We start from the raw sequence: 20,499 nt of genomic DNA, 5'->3' as shown, positions 1-20,499 counted from the left end.
TCTCATCCATTTACAGGTGTTTCCTCTTTCAGACAGTGCACAACAACAGTTCACTAATCTGACCCATAGCCCTCCTGATAGGATTTCAATCTTATTTCCTGTTGACGTCAATTGCAATGAATTGGGGAAAATGAAATGCACCTATCTTCTAGGTAGATTTGTTATAGGAACTAAAATTAATAAAGTCTGCAGTTAAAGTTCACCGAATGTCATTTTTGTAATGACTGGGGGTTTGCAGCAAGCTTCAATCGCTCAGATATGATTGTCTGCCTGAGTGATCTCTCATGTTATTGATGGATGCTTTTTAATCGTTGACACAATCTTACCGCCAAGCGCCATCGCACCAGAACGGGAGAGGGGAGGTGTGTATGTGTGTGTGTGTGTGTGTATGGGGGGGTTCAATCACCATCTGTTGAGCAGTCCGCCACCCCGTCCCAAGCCCATTTATCTTTGTCTCTGCTCATCCAGGCCACTGGAAAATGGGACACAGTCAATAACCCTAAATCAATCAAGCTCTCTTGACGAGGTAAATTTATGAATTCTCACCCATGTCAGGCGAACAGTGGCAGCGGCCTCAAAAACTTCCCTCGCATGTGACCAGATGGTCAGACAACAATAGGCTCTGGCATGAAGATGAGGTGGTCAAGCATGACCTCTGACATGAAGACTGCCTTTTATTCCATTGCTGAGCTTAAAAATCTTGAAAATAGATGTGTCTGGTGAAATTGAATCATAAAACTAAGATTGTATTCGTCCCTAGTCTTGTGCTGCACACACGAGCATGTTGTGTGTGAAGGACGTGTTGTTGCTTGTGTCCAGCTCCACTCAGTGCTGCAGTGGATTAGTCAGCTGCATTTATTTAAAGGTAGTGCAGAGAGAGTGCAGGAGCTTCAATCAGTGTGCAAGTGTCAGATCTTCAAGATGCAGCGCATCTACATGCACAGCAATGAACATTTTGAAGTCTTCACCACTGTCCTTGCTCCACAAGGTGAGTGGAATCATATCTGCAGTGAAGTGTGGCGTAGCATGACATTTACATGGTTAGTGAGACAAAGGTGGCACATCAATGTCAGATGATTAATAAATAATGTGGTAGATCCTTTGTTTTCTCTCCCTGTGGGCTCTTTGTTTACTGATGTGGTTATAAGATACTTATGTACATGCATTTATGTAAAGAAATTCTTATGCGCATTTGCAACTATGGAAAATTAGAAAACTAACCTTTTTTGCTGATTCATTTCCACCCTCAATGGTTAACAGGGAGGTATCGATACAGAGCAGAAGCTGAAAAGGCAAGTTAAACATTCTCCTTAATTCAAATATCCATCTAGTATAGATGAATAAAAATGTATCATTGGCCGCAGGTTGTTAATTTAGCATCATGTAGGTCTTAAACAGCAGAAATATTAATCAAAACTGACATGTTTTTTTTTTTCTTATATGCACTGGAGATTGATTGATATGAGTTTGACATTGATGTTATGTAAAGTCAGTCAATTTCCTGTGGCTCCATTATGTGTTTAAAATATCTGATTTCTCTGATAAACATGCACCATATTTAGGAGGAACAGATAATGAAGAGTAGACCCAGATTTAGGGCTTGTATGTCACTGCACAGCAGTTAATCTCTGAGTCTTGACACATAGTCCTCGCCATTCACTGAGTCTGACCCGTTGACTGCAGAGAACACATAGACAGTGACTGCAGCGTTTATCACTACAACAAAAAGGGATGCAACAAACTGTACCTTATTTAAATTAAGTGTAAAATTTGAAAGTGCAAAGTGCAATTTGAACAAAAAAATGACTGGCTGTAACTCCCCCTCTGTCCATTAGATGGTAGTGGTGCACAGCTACAGGCCCCACTGGCCAGATGAGCTGGAGCTGTCTCCAGGTGACGTCATCCTGGTGCTGTCCAAACATGAGGAGGAGAGGTGGTTTGGGCGGCTGCAGGGCGGCCAGCAGGGCTACTTCCCCGCCTCCTGTGTGATGGAGCTGAGCCAGGTTGGTTGGCTGCCTGAATGAGCTCAGCAATGCAGCAATACTGGACTGTGTTGTTGCTGCTGCTTAATGTCGGGAAGGCAGATTGTACTTTCTGTTCTTTTCTATTCTGCTCTTCCACAACAGTGTCGGTTTTAAAGACCATGAAAACCTAGTTTCTCAATCAGCTTCTTACTATGAGCAATGGGATCTTAAAATAAAATAAATAAAGCTACCACCCCCCCAAACTTTAGATCAAAGGTGTTAGTGAGTTGTGTTATGGGAAATGTACCATAAAATGCTAGAGATTAAAAGTCAGTTATTGCTAGTTCAATTTTGACCATTCTTTTTTTAATCTGTCTCTTGTGAGTTCCCCAACTTTATGGAAATGTAATACTAAATCACTGGGGTACTCCTTTAAAGTCACAAAGAAATGCATACAATTAAAACAGAGTTTTCAGGGGGTTTAACAGGACAACTATAACTTCCTTATTTATGTCCAATTAAAAAGCTCTGGTAATATTTTGGTCATAAGTGTATTTTGTTGCATTTATTGATATAATATAATTATATTATTAATTAATAATTTGTGTTTTTTACTATAGCAAAAAAAAAAAAGATTATATAGTGGTGAAGACATGTTCAATCCTTCAACAAATAAACTTTTCTGTACTGCTACTGTTTAAGTAAAGAAATAAATTAAAGAAAAATAAAATCAAAGGAGTTTGAGCTGTCTACTGTGATTTAACATGAAAAAAGTAGTACCAGATAAGAGAAGATGCCAGAGGAAGTGTACAGTTTATTTCAGGACATCTGTAGGACATTTTGAACTGAAACAGACTTGATGGTTCCTATTCTCAGGTGAATCTTCCTCCAAAAGCCCTACGAAGGAGTAGCTCAGCCAGGGACAACAATTCAGGCGCACGCAGTAGACAAAGAGAGTAAGTGTAAAACTCATACAGCAGCCATGACAACAAATACACATGTCCCCCTCAACAAGTGCATGCATACACATCGTGCACACACCCAGCACCCAGCAGCTGTTCCACCACCGAACCCCCATGCATCCCCCATCCCCAAATCCCATCCCACTGCTCTCCGCCCTGCACCCCTGAACAGGTGGCCCCTCTCGTCCCTCATTAATTGACAAAGCATACTGATTACTAACCCCCCTAAACACACACATACATGCAGGCGTGCGCATGCACACACGCACACACACACACACACACACACACACACACACACACACACTTACACACACACACACACAAGCTAGTCAATCCTCTCTCACAGCACTGCTTCTCATTAAGGCCAAAGAGGAGCAGGAGGGAAAGGAAAGACTTTGTAGTTTTCCATCTAAAATGATATGAAAATGTTTGACAGCACAATCAAAATCTTCTGGGAATATTACATGTATATGGTTTGACAGGGTACTGTATCTCTCTTGCAGTTTATTTGACAGTAGGGGGCATTTATTTTTGACAGCCTGCCACTGAACTTTGCTCACACACTGATACAAACACACACACCACACAGAGCCCTCTGTACAGCTCCGTGCCTGTCTTGTCTGCTAGCAGTGGAATTTGGGTCATGAGGAATAAACAGGGCCTTTGTGTTTGTTATTTCCTCTTTGTCCCCCAGTGGACACATTCTGCAGGCGCTCAGGAGGGGTAGCAGAGGAGGTGGTGGAGGAGGAGGAGGAAGGGGAGGAGGAGTGATGCTGGACCGGGGCCAAGGCGAGAGCAAGGGCCCCTTCCTGGAGTGGAGGCCCCAGATCCCTTTGCCTCAGCCCGTGGCCTCTCAACCTCAGACACACAGATCCCCAGGCCTGCTCCACAGGATCTTGTCCAAGTGCCGGAAAAAGAGTGAATGCCAGGGAGCCACCAACGGGGCCTTCGAGGGCGAATAAGAGGCCCTCCTCTTTGTCCTGGGTGGCTGAGCCGAGTCCACTTTGGTGGGGCTGCGTTGGGGGAGTATGTGGGTTAACGGAGGAACTTCTGAAATATAAAAAGACAGGTCTTGAATATCCTGATGTGGGCAGGTACTCAATGCCATATCAGGTATTCTTGACTTGGCAGCATTTCTAGAAGCAAGAGGTTGAATTGTGAGTGTACAAACCTGACTCAGTGATGTCACAGAAGGTGTTTTGCCCATTAAATCTGATCGACTATGCCTGATGTGACATCACTGATGGGGGCGTGGCCACAAGTGAAACATGCCTGAAAGTTTGAATGTACAGAGAGCAGCTAAGCAGCTGCTGCTTTCTGCCTTGTTTTTCAGCACAGCAAGATCAAATGCCAGGCTTATGCTTTGGAAAATATATAATTACAATCATTGCAATTATATGTGTAACAAAGGGCAGAAACATTGAGTTAGCGGCAATCAATAAGTGATGCTTTACTGATCAAATGTAGCCTTTTTCTGTCTTTGATCCTGTTACCTAAGAGAAATGTTATTTCCATTGTCTGTGTGCATTTTATTCCATTATTCATGTTTCTTAACTTCATCTGCTCACATGAATCTGTTAATATGTATGTATTTGGCTGCTTAATATGCAATTATTATTATGATTATAAAACCAGTAAACCCTTACTGGCTAACATCTTTCTATTTCCATGGAAACATGCCTCGGTGTATTACCTCATACTTCAGCTCCTGTTCATTTTCCTTTGAACACACTGGGCCTCCCTCCTATTTAACAGTGCTGGAGGGAAAAAAAACTCTCTCAAGCGAAAGGAAGTGTGATTGAGGCCTGCTGAAAGCCTTGCCAAAGGACCAGGGATTGTGCCGGTTGCCCTGGCAACGCTAAAGCAGCTCTCAGATGTCCCATGTAGTCTTCTTCTGTGGTGCCTCCCAGCATGTCCCCGTAGCGGGGTCTCTATAGGGTGGGCTGTAGATTACCTCCTTCCAGAGGACACAAACACCAAACCTAATCCTAACCTTGGCCTTGACCTCCACAGGGAAAACACACTCCTCCTCCTCCCCCAGTGTTTGATATTCACTGTTGTATAATCCTTTGTAATAAAGGCGGTAGGAGGCAGTCACTCTGGGGCCAGTGTTTGGGCGGCATTCCTTGCACAGGGAACGGTGTAAATGTTACAAAGAGAGACAGCTCCACTGGTGCTCTGAGCAAACTGTGATTCATAATTAGAATATCTGAGTGGGCCTTTCCACTGCCGTTACTGTTACGGCTTATCTTGAGCATGTGACTCTCACTGTTAAACAGAGGGAAGGAATTACTAAGAATATTGCACGTTAAAATTCTAATTTCGACCCCTTGAACAGCATTACAATGACCACATATGACAGGATATAAAAGAAGATAATATGTGTACTTCGCTTAATGAAATATAATGTACAATATGTGCATAAAAGAAGAAATGTCACTTATCGTAAAGGTACCAGCTGCTTTTTTCATCTGGGAGTATAGGTGGGGGATCAGTACTCACTTACAGGTGGTTGGAATTAATTAGATTAAATTCAGATAAGGTCACATAGTGTGCAGATACAATTTTCTTTCATACTTAAATTAACATAAATCATCGACTGTAGGTGTTTCTTCAAAACATGGCAAATCCCCAGTCAAATGTGAGCCTGACTTACCTCACATGGCGCTGACACACACAAGTGGAAACAGTGACCTATATAAGGAGGAAAGGCCAGGGTCCAATTTTAACACAACCACACACACACACACACACACACACGCACACACACATGCACACTCCCAGGGTTGTGGACTCTCCCGCCTAAAAGTGTCCTATCCTTGATGTGTTGTGCTGGGTGTCGTCGGAGGGGATGGGGGGAGGATGGGGGGAGGAGGGGTAACAGGGTGCCTGCCAGATGACTACTCTGTCAGCCCAATAATGGGCTGCCATCTGCTGTCTACCATACACAAAGACAAACAGTGTGTGTGTGTGCGAGTGAGAGAGAGTTTGTGTGCTTGCTTTTGGGTGTGTGCTCAGACGAAGAAGGCAGGGGAGATTTGGCCGGACGCCTGCAGGCTCTGTTTCATGTCTTCAGTGTACAAGGTAGACACAAAAATGAACACACACAAGCACGCCTTACTTAGTCCATTAATAGCTAAGTCAATGGCCGGAGCTATAGAGGGTACCGGTCCTGTCCTGGATAATAAAAATGGGTGGTGCACACTATGGCATGCCAGGTTTTATAGTATATGCAAATAAAAATATGGAAAATAGAATTCACTTTTAATAAATCTCACAGTAAGAGCTTTGTATATCTACTGCGTCTAGTCTGTATACAACAGGTGTGTGTCTACATGTCAATAACTATAATCAAAGAACTTCCTGTAAATACATGCATGAAGCATAAGGTGGAGGGGCTGCTGCCAATAACCAATTAAGAGGCAAAAGGTCCCTGACATCTTTCAACTCTAAGTGTGGGTCACACAAGAACAAAAGACCCTCTTGTACAAGAACGACAGTGAAGGGAGGACAGATTGATTAAGTGGACATGGCGTGCATTCGGCACCCGTGTGCTTATGTGCACATTGTTTGTATGCATGTGCACTGCTGCTCCTTCAGCATAAGGCAAGTCGTCACGTCCTTTGCCTCCCTCCATTTGGGGGCCAATTGACTGAATGGGCCTGTAAAACCAACAGCCCAGAGGACAAAAGAACCCGGGGGCATTAAGTCATGGGTGAGTGGGCCCCTTTAGGGCCAGCAGCTGACCCTGTGGAGAGGCCTCTTGTTCTGGTGGAGGGGGCTCGTGTCCCTGGACCCCAGGCCAAGTTGACAGCATCCCAACATATACATACACACAACGGGGGGGGGGGTGTTCAATTTCAACCACTCTATCAGCTATAAACCCCCTAACCCAAACAATTCACCTGCATGGCTGCAACTCCACCTGGGGAAAAGTGACAAAATATGATCAAAGGTGGAGGATTTCAATTTTCCCCCAGAAAATGGTTTTCATGGAATCAGTTTTTGGCAAGAGCTCAAGAGGTTGCTATGCCTGCTGTGAGCATGTCAGAAAAACTAAAGGACCATCAGAAATCTTTATTACGTGGGAAATACCATGTAACCTATACTAATTTGCACAGGGGCACTTGGCAGAGAGAGAAAGCTCTGCTCAATTTCAAAACCATGGTAAAATGTAGACACATACAACTTAAAATGCCATAGATGTCATGCAACATATGCATTTATTTTTCCAAATTAAGTACATGGTTACAAAGACAGTTGGCAGGATTTCTATGGTACCTTGTTTATGATTTCAAATGCTACAAAATATAAAGCGAGTGTTACATCTGTGATTCACCTCGTCAATTTAAGCAGTCCAGCATCTTGTGTATTGCTCATGCATAATTACAGTAGTATATAACAGCTGCTACTATCCTGTATATGTACTTAATTCCCTCAAAACCTATGATGTTACATGCCCAAATGTTGTTAACATATTAACTTGGACTTAACAAATGGAATGTACAAACACAAGTCAAACCAACAAACAGAACATATAACACAATTATATACAGATTAGGCAAATCTCAGCCACCAGATTCATATACAAATGTCTTATCTGTTTTAGAGTTGTGTACTAAATACTCCTGATCTTTCCACTTGATCTCCCTGACAAGATTCCCTTCTTATTCTCACTCAAATGCTTAATGCAGGATAATCCAGATTATAACTAATACTGGATCCACTAATGCCGATAATACAAAGAAGATCATTTATAGCTGTAGTGTTACTTCACCAGACTAGTTTTTTTTTGTTTCAGGATGGTTAAAAATGACATGAATCAGCCTGTTAATATGTAAGCACAGTGCAGTACATTTCTTCAGAATCACACCCAAATTCGTGCATATTTACATTACATTTTAAGCATTTTGTTCTTACGCAGAGTATCAAACAATGAGTGAGAGGGAAGGGGGTTGGGGTCTTGCTCGAGGGTAACAGGACAGTCTATGTTAACTGTGTTTTTGCCCAGAGCCATCAGTCTAAAAAAGTTGAATGTAAGGCTTAAATGTAGTGTATTTAAGCACACATTTCTGCAGCAGAGCAGGAGTTGAAATCATGTTGAATTAATTACAAAATGGGAGACAACCATCTAACACACACACACACACACACACACAAAAACAAAAATAAGGACAAGAGCTACATCATCAGAATGACAACTTAAAATTAAATGAGTAAAAAGTGCAATTTGTCTATGATTAGAGGTCGGAGATGGAGGCTACCTAATAACGAAGAACACATTTGAATCAAAGGAAAAAAATGACCTATCTATATGTTACAAGATCCCAGATACGACTACAGAATGATTATTTGCTAGATCTTGCCTGATCAGGAAAAGAAATGAACATATTAAATTAGTGGCAGTTCATGTTCTTCTAACTTGGAGTAATGAAACTGAATGGTAGCCCAATCTTGATTTTGAAAGAGAAAAGACAATAAAATTCTTCAATAATTGTTCTTAAATTTTTTTTTAGAAATAAATAAATTAGTAGACATTAAATAAATAAAACCTACAGCCTTCACATAAAAAGTAAATCCTTCTTGACCAAATGCTTGTTGTAGAACATTGATGATATAAAAACTGGTCAGTATCAGCCATGACACACTGAAACGACTGACCAAAGCAATGGCGACCATTCATCCTCTATTACAGAGAGAACTGCCTTAGAGCAAGTGAGGGTTTCTAGGCTGTTTTGTCAGCAAAGTTAAACTTCTTAAAAACTCATGGTGTCCGATTTATATTAATATCTAAGCTTTAGAGCTGTCAGATAATAAATAAAACAAACACAAACAAACATTAAGGTACCCTTCCATTTTTGAGGTTCTTACACATGTACATTGCAATGAAATACATTCAACCGATGTCTCGACAGACACTATGGCCTTGGAAAGGAAACGTGTTGTTAAAAAAAGATACCATCACAAGTGCTATCCAGTTTGCCCTTAAAAACACTGCTCCTTTTTTCTCAGCAGCAAAATCAACTCAGTAGTGCAATACTGACAGCTTCTTATTTCCAACTTCACATCACCATGGATAGGCATTCAGCAATGTAACGCTGCTGTCACAAAAAAACACGTAACTGCATTTTTTGTTTCTCTAATTTCAAAGCAATTGTTAACACTATATTCTGTACTGTATGTCTTGTTAAAAACCCATTTTAAAAATACATGGGTGTTTCCATGTATGTGGTTTTTATCGGATAACAGCAATGGGGCAGTTTAGCAAAACAAGCTAAGGAGATACACAATGAGTAGCGTTACATTATAAAATGTCTTTCTTGTCATTTAAACAATATATTAACAATATAAAACTCAGAAGCAGCCACTGCTAGTAATAAACACTATTCCTACAGCCTATTGTATGTGCAGGTTGTTTCAACATTACTGACTAGTGCAGAAAGAATTCTAGCCATTTCATATCTGTACAAAACTGTTTATGTTACCAGGTTGTGTGTATTCAAAGGAAAATACAGGCCAGACCTATAAACAAGAAACTACATGGGCAGTGACCTAGAAATGTGTTGAAAACAATACCAGCAACCATGCCTTTTTGTGGACATCCTTGGCAGTGCATTTCTGCTTCAAAAGAAAAATAAAATCATTTGTCTTCACTGGATTGTCTCTTACAGGATTCAGTGGAGGTTTTAGTTGTCGGACGGGTGTAGTAGTGTTGCCTGCGCAGCAAGGGGACGGCTTTAAAGCACAAGGGCCCTTGAGGTAGAGCCAGACGAAGGGTAAGGGTTCAGGTACTGACGGGCCTGCTCTGTCATGATCAGCTGGTCCTCTGTCTTCCCATAAACCACTGCTTCCCACTCACTCACCTGCAGAGAAGGCAACCAACGATTACAGATGGTTGCCAAAGCTTACCCTTCATTGTGCAAAACATCATTGGGAAAATTATAATATTATGTATATCTTAATAGTTCCCCCTTTTTTATTTAAAAGGTTCCCTGTGGAGTTGTTGACCTCTAGTAGTGCTACAGAGAAATTTTTTGGGTTGGTCCCATTTTGTTTATCTCGTGCATGCGCATGGGGACGGGTTACGCAATACACATTCCTGCAAATGGTTTCACTATTCCACTGATCTACAGGTGGCGATAACACGCCAAGAAATGCACTAAAAAGGCAGGGAAGAAGAAGACTGCAAGCTAGTAAACATGGATGCAAACAATGCAGGATTTAAAATACTTTGGCTTTGCAAATGTTTTGAGGACGGAAATGCTTGTTTGTTTGCATCAAGGATACACACAATGTGTTATGATGAGTAACACTTAATGTAAACAGAACTTTTGTTTGTTTACAAGAAAACTCCACAGGGCACCTTTAACAAATGCAAAAGGGAAATGAGAAAAATATTTTATGAAGGTCACCTCGTCAATGGTTTTATTTAAAGACTACTCTATGTACCTGTACAGTGGTGTGTTTTGGTGCTTTGTGGGAGGCAAGAAGCTTCTTCATCCGGGGGCTAGTAAAGCGATGAGGATGAATGGGGACTAATGAGGGCTCCTCTCGGCTAGAAGTTAAAGAACGGCGACACTCCTCTCGCTCAGGGATTGGGGTGATCAGTGAAGAGTTCTTCAGTAGACTTTCATCTGGCACCTGCCATATGAGGTTCAATAAATGGAGTAGCTGAATTAAAAATACAAGTAATGATGATGCTTAATTTAATTCATATAAAGTAGCATTATACAGTGATGTCTAAAGCTGAACATTTGCCCGTTTTATTGATAATGTTCATGTTACAGGTTACGTGCCTTACTCTTGTATATATCAGTAGTAGTAGTTACTGAGTTAGTTTTCTCATCTAGCTACAGGACCTGATCAGTGATTTTAAACCAATATCGTGACTTACTTGTGCGTTATTAAGATGCTCATGGAAGAGTTGGATGTTTAGGCAGTCTTTCCCCCAGGGGTCCAGGACAAGAGACTTACGCACCTTTCTAGCTGGGCCATCAATCTGAAATCAAAGGACCACGATACAAATAACAGTAAATGCTCTAGTTCCATCTAGTATAGAGCTATAAGTATTACAAATGAGTTCAGTAAAATAAAAAAATGTGTGTATCTGTAAGTATTTGTTTCTTCAGATAACAGAGAACAGGTTAGTATGTTTCAGTAATGGAAGAAAGTGTGCATGCTACACATACATTATGTTTCCATGCTCTGTAGTCTGGTTGGACGTCTGCTCTGTTAAAAATGTCTGCTCCAGTCTCCTGCTTCAGAACTTCTCGAATGTCTTCTTCTAGAAATGCCAATGGCTGTGGCTGAAAAAAAATGAACACACACATATATATAATCACAAGATCAAGCAGCCATACACTCTACAAAATAAGAAAACGTTATCATAAATATAGGTAAATAAAAGCGTGAAGTGTGAAAACGCACAGGTAAAATGCACACAGCCACAACTCTTACCTCCATCTTTAGTGGCCCATGCATTTTCTCCTGGGCAGCCAAAGCATTTTTGAAGGGAGTTGGTGTCCTCGGGGTTTGAATCATGACAGTTTTACGGAACTTGGGGGTCCGCAAACTAGAAAGTTGACAGAGAATATTATACACCGAGCACTCTCGTCCTAACAATCTGATTAAATTAAGGTTAAAGATTCTTTTGGAAAATACCCAGAAAGCATAGCAAGCTTCTGGCTTTTATGCCAGCTCTTGTGGGATGTGTACTGCTTTTATATATTTATTTACCCATCATTCTCTTTCTGGTGCTTAGGTGTGGTTTCTTTTTGGAGTGGCGTGTTGAGGAGACACCTTTGGCCACACACAGGAGTTGAGGTGAGGGCGGGGTTATCCAGATTCAGATGCTCTGCCCCTGATATGTTGCAGAACTGGGGAAACAGACAGGCATATTAGCCGCATGACCAATGCAACCTCAGTACATCAACTCTATGAGGAAGAAGTCAGCTGAAGTGGGGATTATGGTGAGTGAAGAAAGAAAAACAGATTTCATTTACTCGTGACGGGGTGAATGGCAGTGACTTTGTGGGCGTTTTCTTGGGAGAATTTGAGATATCTTCCATGAAGGAGGAGCAGGTCCTGTCGCACAAAGGAGATGGTTCCCCCCTCTCTCTTCTCCTCCTCCTCCCAGTGGATGCCTGGGTGGGTTTGGATGAGTTGACAGGAGTCAGGGAGGTGATACTGCCCACATCAAATGAAGCACAGCTTTTATCACAGCCAGAGATGGCAGTCGGAGTGCTGACTGTGTAGCCCATTGAATTGTCAATCGTCCTCTCTTGCAGGAGAGTGGTGTAGCCTGCCTGGTTGTGCCTGGGCGGTGTTGCTGTCTCTGACAAGTCGAAACTGGCCACGTTGCTCCATGCAACAGGGTCCTGCAGAGCAAAACACATCTACAGTAGATCTTTAATACATTCATGACTTTTAGTCAACAAATTCATACTGAGATGCATTTGTTCTCTGTTGTGCTCCTTCTGTTACTCACTGAGTCAATGAGGTCCATGGTCTCTGCAAACTCCGGTATGGTCTGCAGGGTAGAGAGCACAGTGCTGGCCTCTACAGCCAGGAACTTACTGGGGGAGACAGGAAGCTGTGGTGGAGGTCCCTGGGTGATCTCAGGGCCCCTCCAGGGCCTCCTCTCTGCCTGCTCCTCTAGGCTGCTGCTACTTGTAGTCAATGTGTCATCTGACACACTGTCGGACCAGCCTGAGTACTGCTCCAAATTCTGAGGGGGCAGGATGAGAGAACAGAGGGGTTAGATCTCTGGCTCCAGCGGCAGATTGGTGTCTGATTTAATGGTGAGATTGGTAGATGTTGAGTAAAATGATTCTAAATTTGCTTCAGTTTTAAAATGATTTGTGACAAGGAAAGTGTGGAAAACACTGGTGATACTACAAAATATCAGGCAAATCTTCACCATTCAATATGAAGTCAATAACTGTGAAGAATGACACATTACATGAATGGAGTGAATTAAATGTGAAAAGTGTCGGGGAGGGATAGAATAGGAACAGGAGAGACAGAGGATAGTGCTTTGCTTGGTTCAAACTGCTGGCTGAGAGTGGGCATGGGGGTGAGGACTGGAGGGGATGAGGGAGCGGGTTCATGTTTGGAATGATGGTGGTGGTGGTGGTGGGGGAGGGGGACGGCTACCAAGCATAGCTTCAGGCCAGTCTGAATGAGTAGCGAGATGAGGAAGGTAGTTACTATAGCAGCACTACAGCAAATCAGGCTACAGACACACATACATGTGCGCCATTCTCGTTTTCACATGTATACACTGCAAAAAGTCCATCGCGAGTCATTACTCTCAAGTCTTAAAATCTTCTTTTCCTTAAAGAAAGGAATAGTCCGCTGAGGAGATGGGATTTGGGAATTTTCTATAAACAAGTGTTAAGTGTCAGATTTTCAAGAAAATTCATAATATTCTCTCTTTAGCTCACTTTGATTTGATTTTAAGACTCTTTGTTGAATTAAATAATAAATTTAATATTAAAAATGACCATTTAAAAACTTTTTACAGTGTATGTAAGGTACAAACACACGCAGGCTATGCTGACTATGCAAACACACATTCGGAGTGTGTTCTTACACATGGACCTCTGCACTGCACTTGTCGTTGGACTTCATTCTCTGCTGACATAAGCAGCAGCTCAAGCTCCTTAATTCTTTGCTCTCTGTCAGGATCATCCAGGCAGGATGGCTGAAATAAACAAACGTCAGGGAGGAGAGGTCGAGAGGACAGGATGAAAGAAAGAAGTTAAGAAAACCAGACACAAAACAGATTTACACAAAATATTTACCGGAGCATTTGAGATTTACCCCCTTTTAAATGTTATTGAATGTTAGGCGAAAATAACAGGACATTCAAGTCTTTGATTTGAAGTCCAGAGTTAGCAATCACAAGGATAACTACAGAAAGTCCAGAAAATAAAGAATCTGACAGGTTTTCCCCACTAGCATGCAAAGAAATACACAAAGACTCACCAGTATGAAGCCTGAATTATCAGGAAGGCTGTCCATCAAGTGTCCACTGTGAGGATCATAAGGATATCCTCCCATCTAAAATACAAAGAATCATGATTAAATAAAAATCAATAAAACAACAAATAAAAGACATCAAAACACCATATAGTGTGGAGTCCAAAAGGGAAGTGGACCTGGTTGGGTCCCGATATAGGCAGGGGACTGCGATCACAGTGCTGGGGCTCTGTTGGAGTTGGAGGACATGGTCTGTGGTGGCGTCTCTTCACTCCAGCATGAGAAGAAGTGAAACTCTTGCAGCCATCTTGCAGGTACCCCTCATGCTCCACCTTCCTCCTCATAGTAGAGTTCCAGTGGTTCTTGATGGAGTTGTCTGTCCTGTTGGGGAGAAGATCAGAATTTTAGCAAATTACCCGTTTCATGACTCAAACTGGAAGCAACATGCGCACAAGATTATATTACCGTCCAGGAAGAAGCTTGGAGATCTCTGCCCAGCGGTTGCCAAGTCGTTTGTGGGCCTCATAGATGATTCGGTCCTCCTCCTGAGTCCATGAAGACTTCTTCACCTCTGGGTTAAGGTGGTTGTGCCACCGTTCACGGCACTGCTTCCCAATCCTCCCCTGGAGGTGCTTGGCAATCACCGACCAACGCTTGGGGCCATACTTATGTACCAGGTCAATAACCTGCACAAACATCACCAAAGAAGGGATATGTAGAGGAGAGTTTTTATTTCTAAATTAGAAAATGATAATCTATACAATCTTGCATGTTCTGGTAGTATTCTCTGTCATCTTTTATTTTAAGTAAGGCCCTTATTAGATTAATTAATACTACAAGCTTGTATAAAGAGGGAAATGACTTCTTTCTACTTTTCTCATTTATAGCCAACAGCAGCGCCAGTGTTTAGAGAGCTATGACTGTAGCAGCAGCACAGCTTGTTTGGCTGTTTCCATCAAGGTTGAAAAATGTTGTGATGTCATCATTGGCCGCCCAGGCTTTTATTGATAGGTCTGTGTTTTTGTTATGATGCCAAGATGTTGGAGGAATGAGACATCATTCTTGACATTCTTGAAGAATCGTGATCCATTTAAGGAATGCATTATTCAACTTAGAGCCGGGGGAGATATTAGAGCTTCACTCTGTACAAAGAAGGGCTGAGCTCTAAACTAGTGACTTGGAAAGTCTGTGTTTTATTAGGGATGACGTAGTGGAGCATTTACTTTGCAAAAAAAGAAGCAAAGAAAGTTTTAGCGGGAAGTAAGCTTGCGCATGTGCACAGCCCTGTTAGTCTGAAGATAAAAGATGCACTGCATATTGTGGCATTTGAGTTTGTATTGTGTTCTTTCACTTAGACTAAGCTGCTCTCCACACTCCCTTCTGTCTCTGCTATCATTTACCTATTTTGTGATCCCTCTTTCTATCCAGAACAGGAAACTCCCAGCTCCTCTTACCTTTTGATCCTCCTCTTTTGTCCAGGGTCCTTTCACCAGCTCTGGGTTGAGTACCTTCTGCCAGCGGTGCTGACACTGGCCATCTGTCCTCCCCTGTGACAGAGCCATACAAAGCACAACACCTCATTAGACCACACCACTTACCTCACAGTTACGCCTACTCCTGACAGCTAGAAATAAATCTACCTCTCCAGTCACTGCGCCCATGTCTTACCATCACTGTTAAGAACATCCTATTGAGGAACATTTTTAATTATGAGATTACTAAATGGTTAGGATGGTCATTAAGTGTTAGACTAGAAGAGATGGACCAATATGGCATGAAGCAAGATACAACTTTTAATATTCTTATTACACAATGCAGACACATTAAATTACATACTTACTGGAAAAAAGTTAGATATTAATTTCCAGGAGTCAGTTCCATGCTGCTCTACAAGTTTTTTCAGCTTTTCGTCCTGAGAAGGGGGGAGAAAAAAAAGAGACACAGGGAGTGAAAACGTTATCCATCCTGAGGAACTTCTGTCATCTACATTAACACACTGTCCACTTTCATCGTATTATTGAATAAAATAACAGCAGTGATTATTAAGGTCCCCCTAAGATGTGTGGAGCACACACTTACACACCCCCTTATTTGCAAGAAGATAAAATTCACATCTCATGCAGTATAAAGTCCCCATTTCACACACTCAAATAACCCACCAAATCCCCTTAAATCCAGACCTCGCTTGTGCCTCTGACAAACTTACCTCATCTCGGGACCACTTTACTTTGCACAGGGTCTTTTTATCTTTGCTCTTCTCTTTACTCTCTGGGTCTGTGGAGTGTAGCTCTTCATCCTCATCATTGCTGAAAAATACACAGGACAAATGTGGAAGGGGAGTAAAAGAAGAGCAGATTTTATTAATGGAGCCAAATATTTTCTTTAATAGGGTCAATGACTGTAAGCAGGAATAGTGATATGAATATGGTATTGCATGGAAATTGTTAATGCAGGCACCGACATCAGTACCTCAGTTTTTATCAGTACCTGTATTTCAAACACTTAGTAACTGTATCCCGATTACTCATAAAAACGTATGCCTATGCAAATGAAAACATGTAAAGCTCTCTACTCGTAAAGGATATCCTGCCATTCCACAAGCTCTCAAGGTAAAGGAGTACTAGGAAGAGGTGCAAAAAGCTTAACTATTACACAGAAGATTTTTCAAATTAATCTGTCAATTTAACAAGGTTGGGTTGTACCTTTCTGTAATGCGTGCACAAAGAAGTGTGGAAAAAGATGTGAAAAGATAGTCACTTTGACCGGTATTAGCACCTGACATTTACAATCTAAGTTACCAAGTATATTCACTGGTTGTGGTTGAGCACTACTCTTTCGATTTCACAGCCAAAACAAGCAAGACAAGGAAATAAAAGGAAACACAAAACCATGGATGCCACTTACAAGTGGCTTTCAGTTCATTCTAACAAGTCTAAAAGTGATTCAAGAACTAAAACAATACTATAGCACTGTCTGTGACACCTCACTAATATTGCATTCAGACTGCAGAAAGACAGTATATATACAGTAATAGTCAAATATAACAAATGTACTCAAAAGTGTAAGCAAATAGTCTGCTTTCATAACAGACTATGGTGATTTAAATAAACAATAAGGGAATAGATAAACAAACCATCAGATAAACAAGTAAATAATGTATAATGATGGATTGAATAGAAGTGGGTTTATCTGGGACATAATAAGAGTACAACAGAACTTTCACTTTAGAGATCTAGAGGACCACCAGCTTTGATAAACCTTGTCAGAATAAAAAGGAAATAAAGAAACAACTTGTATTTAACTTGTAAGAACACAAAATTCCTCTCTACTAACACAAGAAGTTGGCAGGTAGTACTGTACTTCTGTGATCCCATAAAACTTGCTGCTGGGCAACACTTTCTTTGTGGTAATGGAGAAGAGTTTAATAAATGGAGGAGAAATTAAGTTATCCGTTCCTAAGAGCTGTTACTATACAGCAAACCTTCACGATCACACATGCACACACTTAACCACACACACACAAGGGGAAAACAGTGCTTTCCTCAGGTCTTGTATCAGACTGTGTATGAAAGGTCTTCTTCAGTGTGGAAACTTGAACATGGCAATTGAATTTTGGCATGGCCTGATTTCCCTCGCCAGAGCAAAGAGAAGTGAGTCTGAACCTATGGCTGAAGAGGAAGGAGGGGAGTGAGGGGTCTGGAGGAAAGGGGCAATCCCACATCAACAGGCTCTTTCACCTCCAGAGGTGTGTGAGTGTGTGTGTGTGTGTCATTGAGATGGAGGAGGCGGTGCGTTGGGGTGTGGTCAGAGGAATAGCAAAGCCCTAACGGTCCTGTAGTTCAAAAAGTCTCAAAAAACAGGCAGACTTACATAACCTCTCCGCATTTTGTTTAACACATTATTTACCCACTTTGGAATTATAATATAATACTAAAATGTGCTTAAAAAAACAATTGTAGTATCAGCTGAACGCCTCAGTAGCAGTAAAATAATGTACCAAACATTCATTGTCAGAGTTTGCTGCATTAGTAATACTTCATCAGTCATATGATATTGTAAAATACAGGATTTGCTTTCACCAGGTCAAGCCCTGAGCTGTTCTGCGAAAGAAAAGAGCCACCCATCTCTCTCCAGATGTGAACACAAGGAGGGGTATGTGGTGGGGATGAGACAACAAGCTTAATGCAAGCATCACTAAAGCTGCAACTAACAATTATTTTCACTGTTGATTGATCTGTTGATTTTTTTCCCAATAAAATGTTACTTTAGTCTATGAAATGTCAGAAAATTCTGAAACATACCAATCACAATTTCCCACGGCCCAATGTCACATATTTTAATAGCTTGTTTTGTCTACCAAAAAGATTTGATGAGATAAAATTGAGAACAGCAGCAAACCCTCAAATTTGATGAGCTGGAACTAGCAAATGTTTGGCAATTTTGCTTGGTAAATGACTAAAATGATTAATTGATTATCAAAATTGTTGGGAATTAATATTATGTTGATGAGCTAATCAATTAATTCACTTATAATTTCAGCACTAATGTGTGTTTTTAATATAAATAATTATAACACTTCATTGCAAACATACTTATTATTGTGCACCTGGCTGTTGTTGAATGTAAATAAATAATGTGCTCCCACCTTGGTCACTATAATTTAACAGGTCAGTATAACTTATCAAGTCTAATCACAAATCAGCACATCTGTTTGTTTTCTCAGGTACTTTTTGACACTGGAGTTTTTGAAAAACAAAGAGGGGCTTTGGGAACTCTTAGGTACTTTTTCCCATTGGCTTTTTTTTCTCTTGGCAGAAACATAGTGTTCCAAATTAAAAAAATTAAATAAAATTATTTATTGTAACTAATCTGACTTGTCACTTTCAAGTAATGTGTTTCCAAGGATGCTGTTGTTGCATAACTGCTGTTTGCCAATGGGCTGCGCGCCTCCCATGCATAGCAAAATATTGTGCAGTCTATACTGTATTGTTCCAACAATATATAGAAAACAACAGTGTTTAAAAAACATGTTTCGGGATTTACAAACATTTCAATTTTCAACCTAAAGTGTCGTGCATATTTTGAACTAACGTTATACGTCCGTACTTATTTCAGGCTTATTTCAGTACGTTATTAACCATTAATTTTCATGTATCTATTATTTGTACTCCTCATCAGCTAACGTTACCATTCATACATCTCGTAGGAGGACCTCGTTACTGTGACTGTGCAGGTGCACGTGCAGTGTACGTTATGCTGTCGAAGATGAAACTTGATGCAGTATGAATGCCCACACTGTATTATGAGGACATTGATACCAAAACCCATGTTAATTTTACTAGAGGTGCATAGAAGCACTGGTGACTGTGACAAACTGATAGCAAACTGGATAATGAAACAGCACTGTATTATTATTGCTGGCACCCACCTGCGTGGTTTCACGTTGTCCATGACAGTCGGTAGGATGATTGAACCTTTTGAAAGACGAACCTGTGTTTGGCAGCTTTATAAAATCCCACATTAATAGATGTTTATCCATAGAAATCGCTGTCAGTCATCGCTGGTTTCCTCTGAGACGCGGGGGCATCTAGCTAGCTCTATTCGGCTAGCCAGTGATCTAACTTAATGTAACTTACAGTCCATAACATTACGCTCTCTCCGTAAAAGCCTTGTTCATTGTCGATAACATCTTTCCAAAGCAACGCGTCACTATGTCCTCCTCTGGTACTTGTTTCCGAAAAGGCAATATCACAAAATAAAAAGCCGGTATTAAGTAGAAGAGACTAACACATTACTTCCATTCCTCGCTGTCCGGACTGTTTCTAGCTTACTTGTCTGTACTTCTGTTTGGCGTTATGATTTTTGTCCATCCCGCCGATTCTCGCGCCCAGCCCTCTGCGCAGGCGGCCTCGCCCCTGATTGGTCAGAAATGGGGCTGTGAAAAGCGGAGTCGGTACTCGAAACTGATAGGGCAAAAATGAGGAGAGGCTCGTGTGTGATTGGTTCGAAGTGGAAGGGTGTTTAGTTTAATTGGTTGAAAATTTGAAGAGGCGGGCGTTAAGTTAGACAACTGTACTGTCACCATCTGCAGCAGAATGGGTCTTTTCATAAATGCGGTGGTGGCTCAACGTGGGGTGCAGGAACTTTCGGGGGGCCTTGAGGGGGTTCCCAGCACCACAATTTCACTGGAGGCAAGCGCGATGAATCCAATCTCCAATTTTGTCCCCTAATCTACAGTGCTGAGATGCTATTTCGTGTTGATATATTTAACAATACGTATTAATAGTAGATAGCTCTACTGAACATGAAATGTATCTTATTTTTAACAAAAGGTGAACATCTACATTGGAGTGCATTGTGCATTGATTATGCCACTTTATGCTTTTGGTTCATAATCCCAATACCTTTGAATTGACATTACTTCATTGTGGTGTCATTTAAGGGATATAAATTATTATGATGATTGACAGAACAATTGCATCGAGGGCTTGAGGCTTGAGATTCAAATGAAAGTTATAGAGAATATTTACAGCATTCAAACTCTGGCATAGATAACACAATATTTCCTTTCGTTTTGACAGGCAGCT

At 41.2% G+C, this 20,499-nt stretch overlaps 2 protein-coding genes across 4 annotated transcripts; one reads left to right on the top strand and one right to left on the bottom strand.

Annotated features, from left to right (window-relative positions):
- Positions 1–19: 19 nt before the first annotated feature.
- On the top strand, positions 20–4,574 carry LOC122866250 (vexin-like). Its single transcript, XM_044175639.1, has 5 exons — positions 20–988; positions 1,261–1,292; positions 1,836–2,003; positions 2,841–2,920; positions 3,624–4,574. Exons 1-5 carry the CDS (start codon positions 922–924, stop codon positions 3,889–3,891), a joined length of 615 nt encoding a protein of 204 aa, XP_044031574.1. The 5' UTR covers positions 20–921; the 3' UTR covers positions 3,892–4,574.
- A 2,559-nt stretch (positions 4,575–7,133) lies between these two features.
- Positions 7,134–19,799, bottom strand: mybl1 (v-myb avian myeloblastosis viral oncogene homolog-like 1). 3 transcript variants are annotated; one of them, XM_044175634.1, is made up of 16 exons: positions 19,341–19,799; positions 16,119–16,218; positions 15,753–15,824; positions 15,367–15,459; positions 14,378–14,598; positions 14,092–14,293; positions 13,919–13,993; positions 13,524–13,634; positions 12,417–12,656; positions 11,932–12,324; positions 11,666–11,805; positions 11,387–11,501; positions 11,119–11,235; positions 10,824–10,928; positions 10,379–10,570; positions 7,134–9,792 (listed from the first exon to the last, which is right to left on the bottom strand). In XM_044175634.1, the coding sequence occupies exons 1-16, from the start codon at positions 19,361–19,363 to the stop codon at positions 9,667–9,669; spliced, it is 2,325 nt and encodes a 774-aa protein (XP_044031569.1). In that variant the 5' UTR covers positions 19,364–19,799; the 3' UTR covers positions 7,134–9,666. The 3 variants fall into 3 exon arrangements, with proteins under 3 accessions (XP_044031569.1, XP_044031571.1, XP_044031572.1); XM_044175636.1 differs by having other exon boundaries at positions 11,932–12,306; XM_044175637.1 differs by lacking the exon at positions 13,524–13,634.
- Between the last annotated feature and the right edge of the window lie 700 nt (positions 19,800–20,499).

This window comes from Siniperca chuatsi, linkage group LG19 (assembly GCF_020085105.1).
Source record: "Siniperca chuatsi isolate FFG_IHB_CAS linkage group LG19, ASM2008510v1, whole genome shotgun sequence".
Classification (NCBI taxonomy): Eukaryota; Metazoa; Chordata; class Actinopteri; order Centrarchiformes; family Sinipercidae; genus Siniperca; species Siniperca chuatsi.
Note: the sequence above shows the minus strand (reverse complement) of the source record. Positions and strands in the feature narration are given on the sequence as shown.

Excerpts from the sequence above, each read along its gene's own strand:
- LOC122866250 (XM_044175639.1), top strand. The coding sequence starts at position 922 with ATGCAGCGCATCTACATGCACAGCAATGAACATTTTGAAGTCTTCACC. Across the intron at positions 2,004-2,840 it reads GTGTGATGGAGCTGAGCCAG|GTGAATCTTCCTCCAAAAGC; the intron begins GTTGGTTGGCTG and ends TCCTATTCTCAG. Across the intron at positions 2,921-3,623 it reads GCACGCAGTAGACAAAGAGA|TGGACACATTCTGCAGGCGC; the intron begins GTAAGTGTAAAA and ends TTTGTCCCCCAG.
- mybl1 (XM_044175634.1), bottom strand. The coding sequence starts at position 19,363 with ATGGACAACGTGAAACCACGCAG. Across the intron at positions 14,599-15,366 it reads CAAAAGAGGAGGATCAAAAG|GTTATTGACCTGGTACATAA; the intron begins GTAAGAGGAGCT and ends ATGTTTGTGCAG. Across the intron at positions 11,502-11,665 it reads CACCAGAAAGAGAATGATGG|TTTGCGGACCCCCAAGTTCC; the intron begins GTAAATAAATAT and ends TCAACTTTCTAG.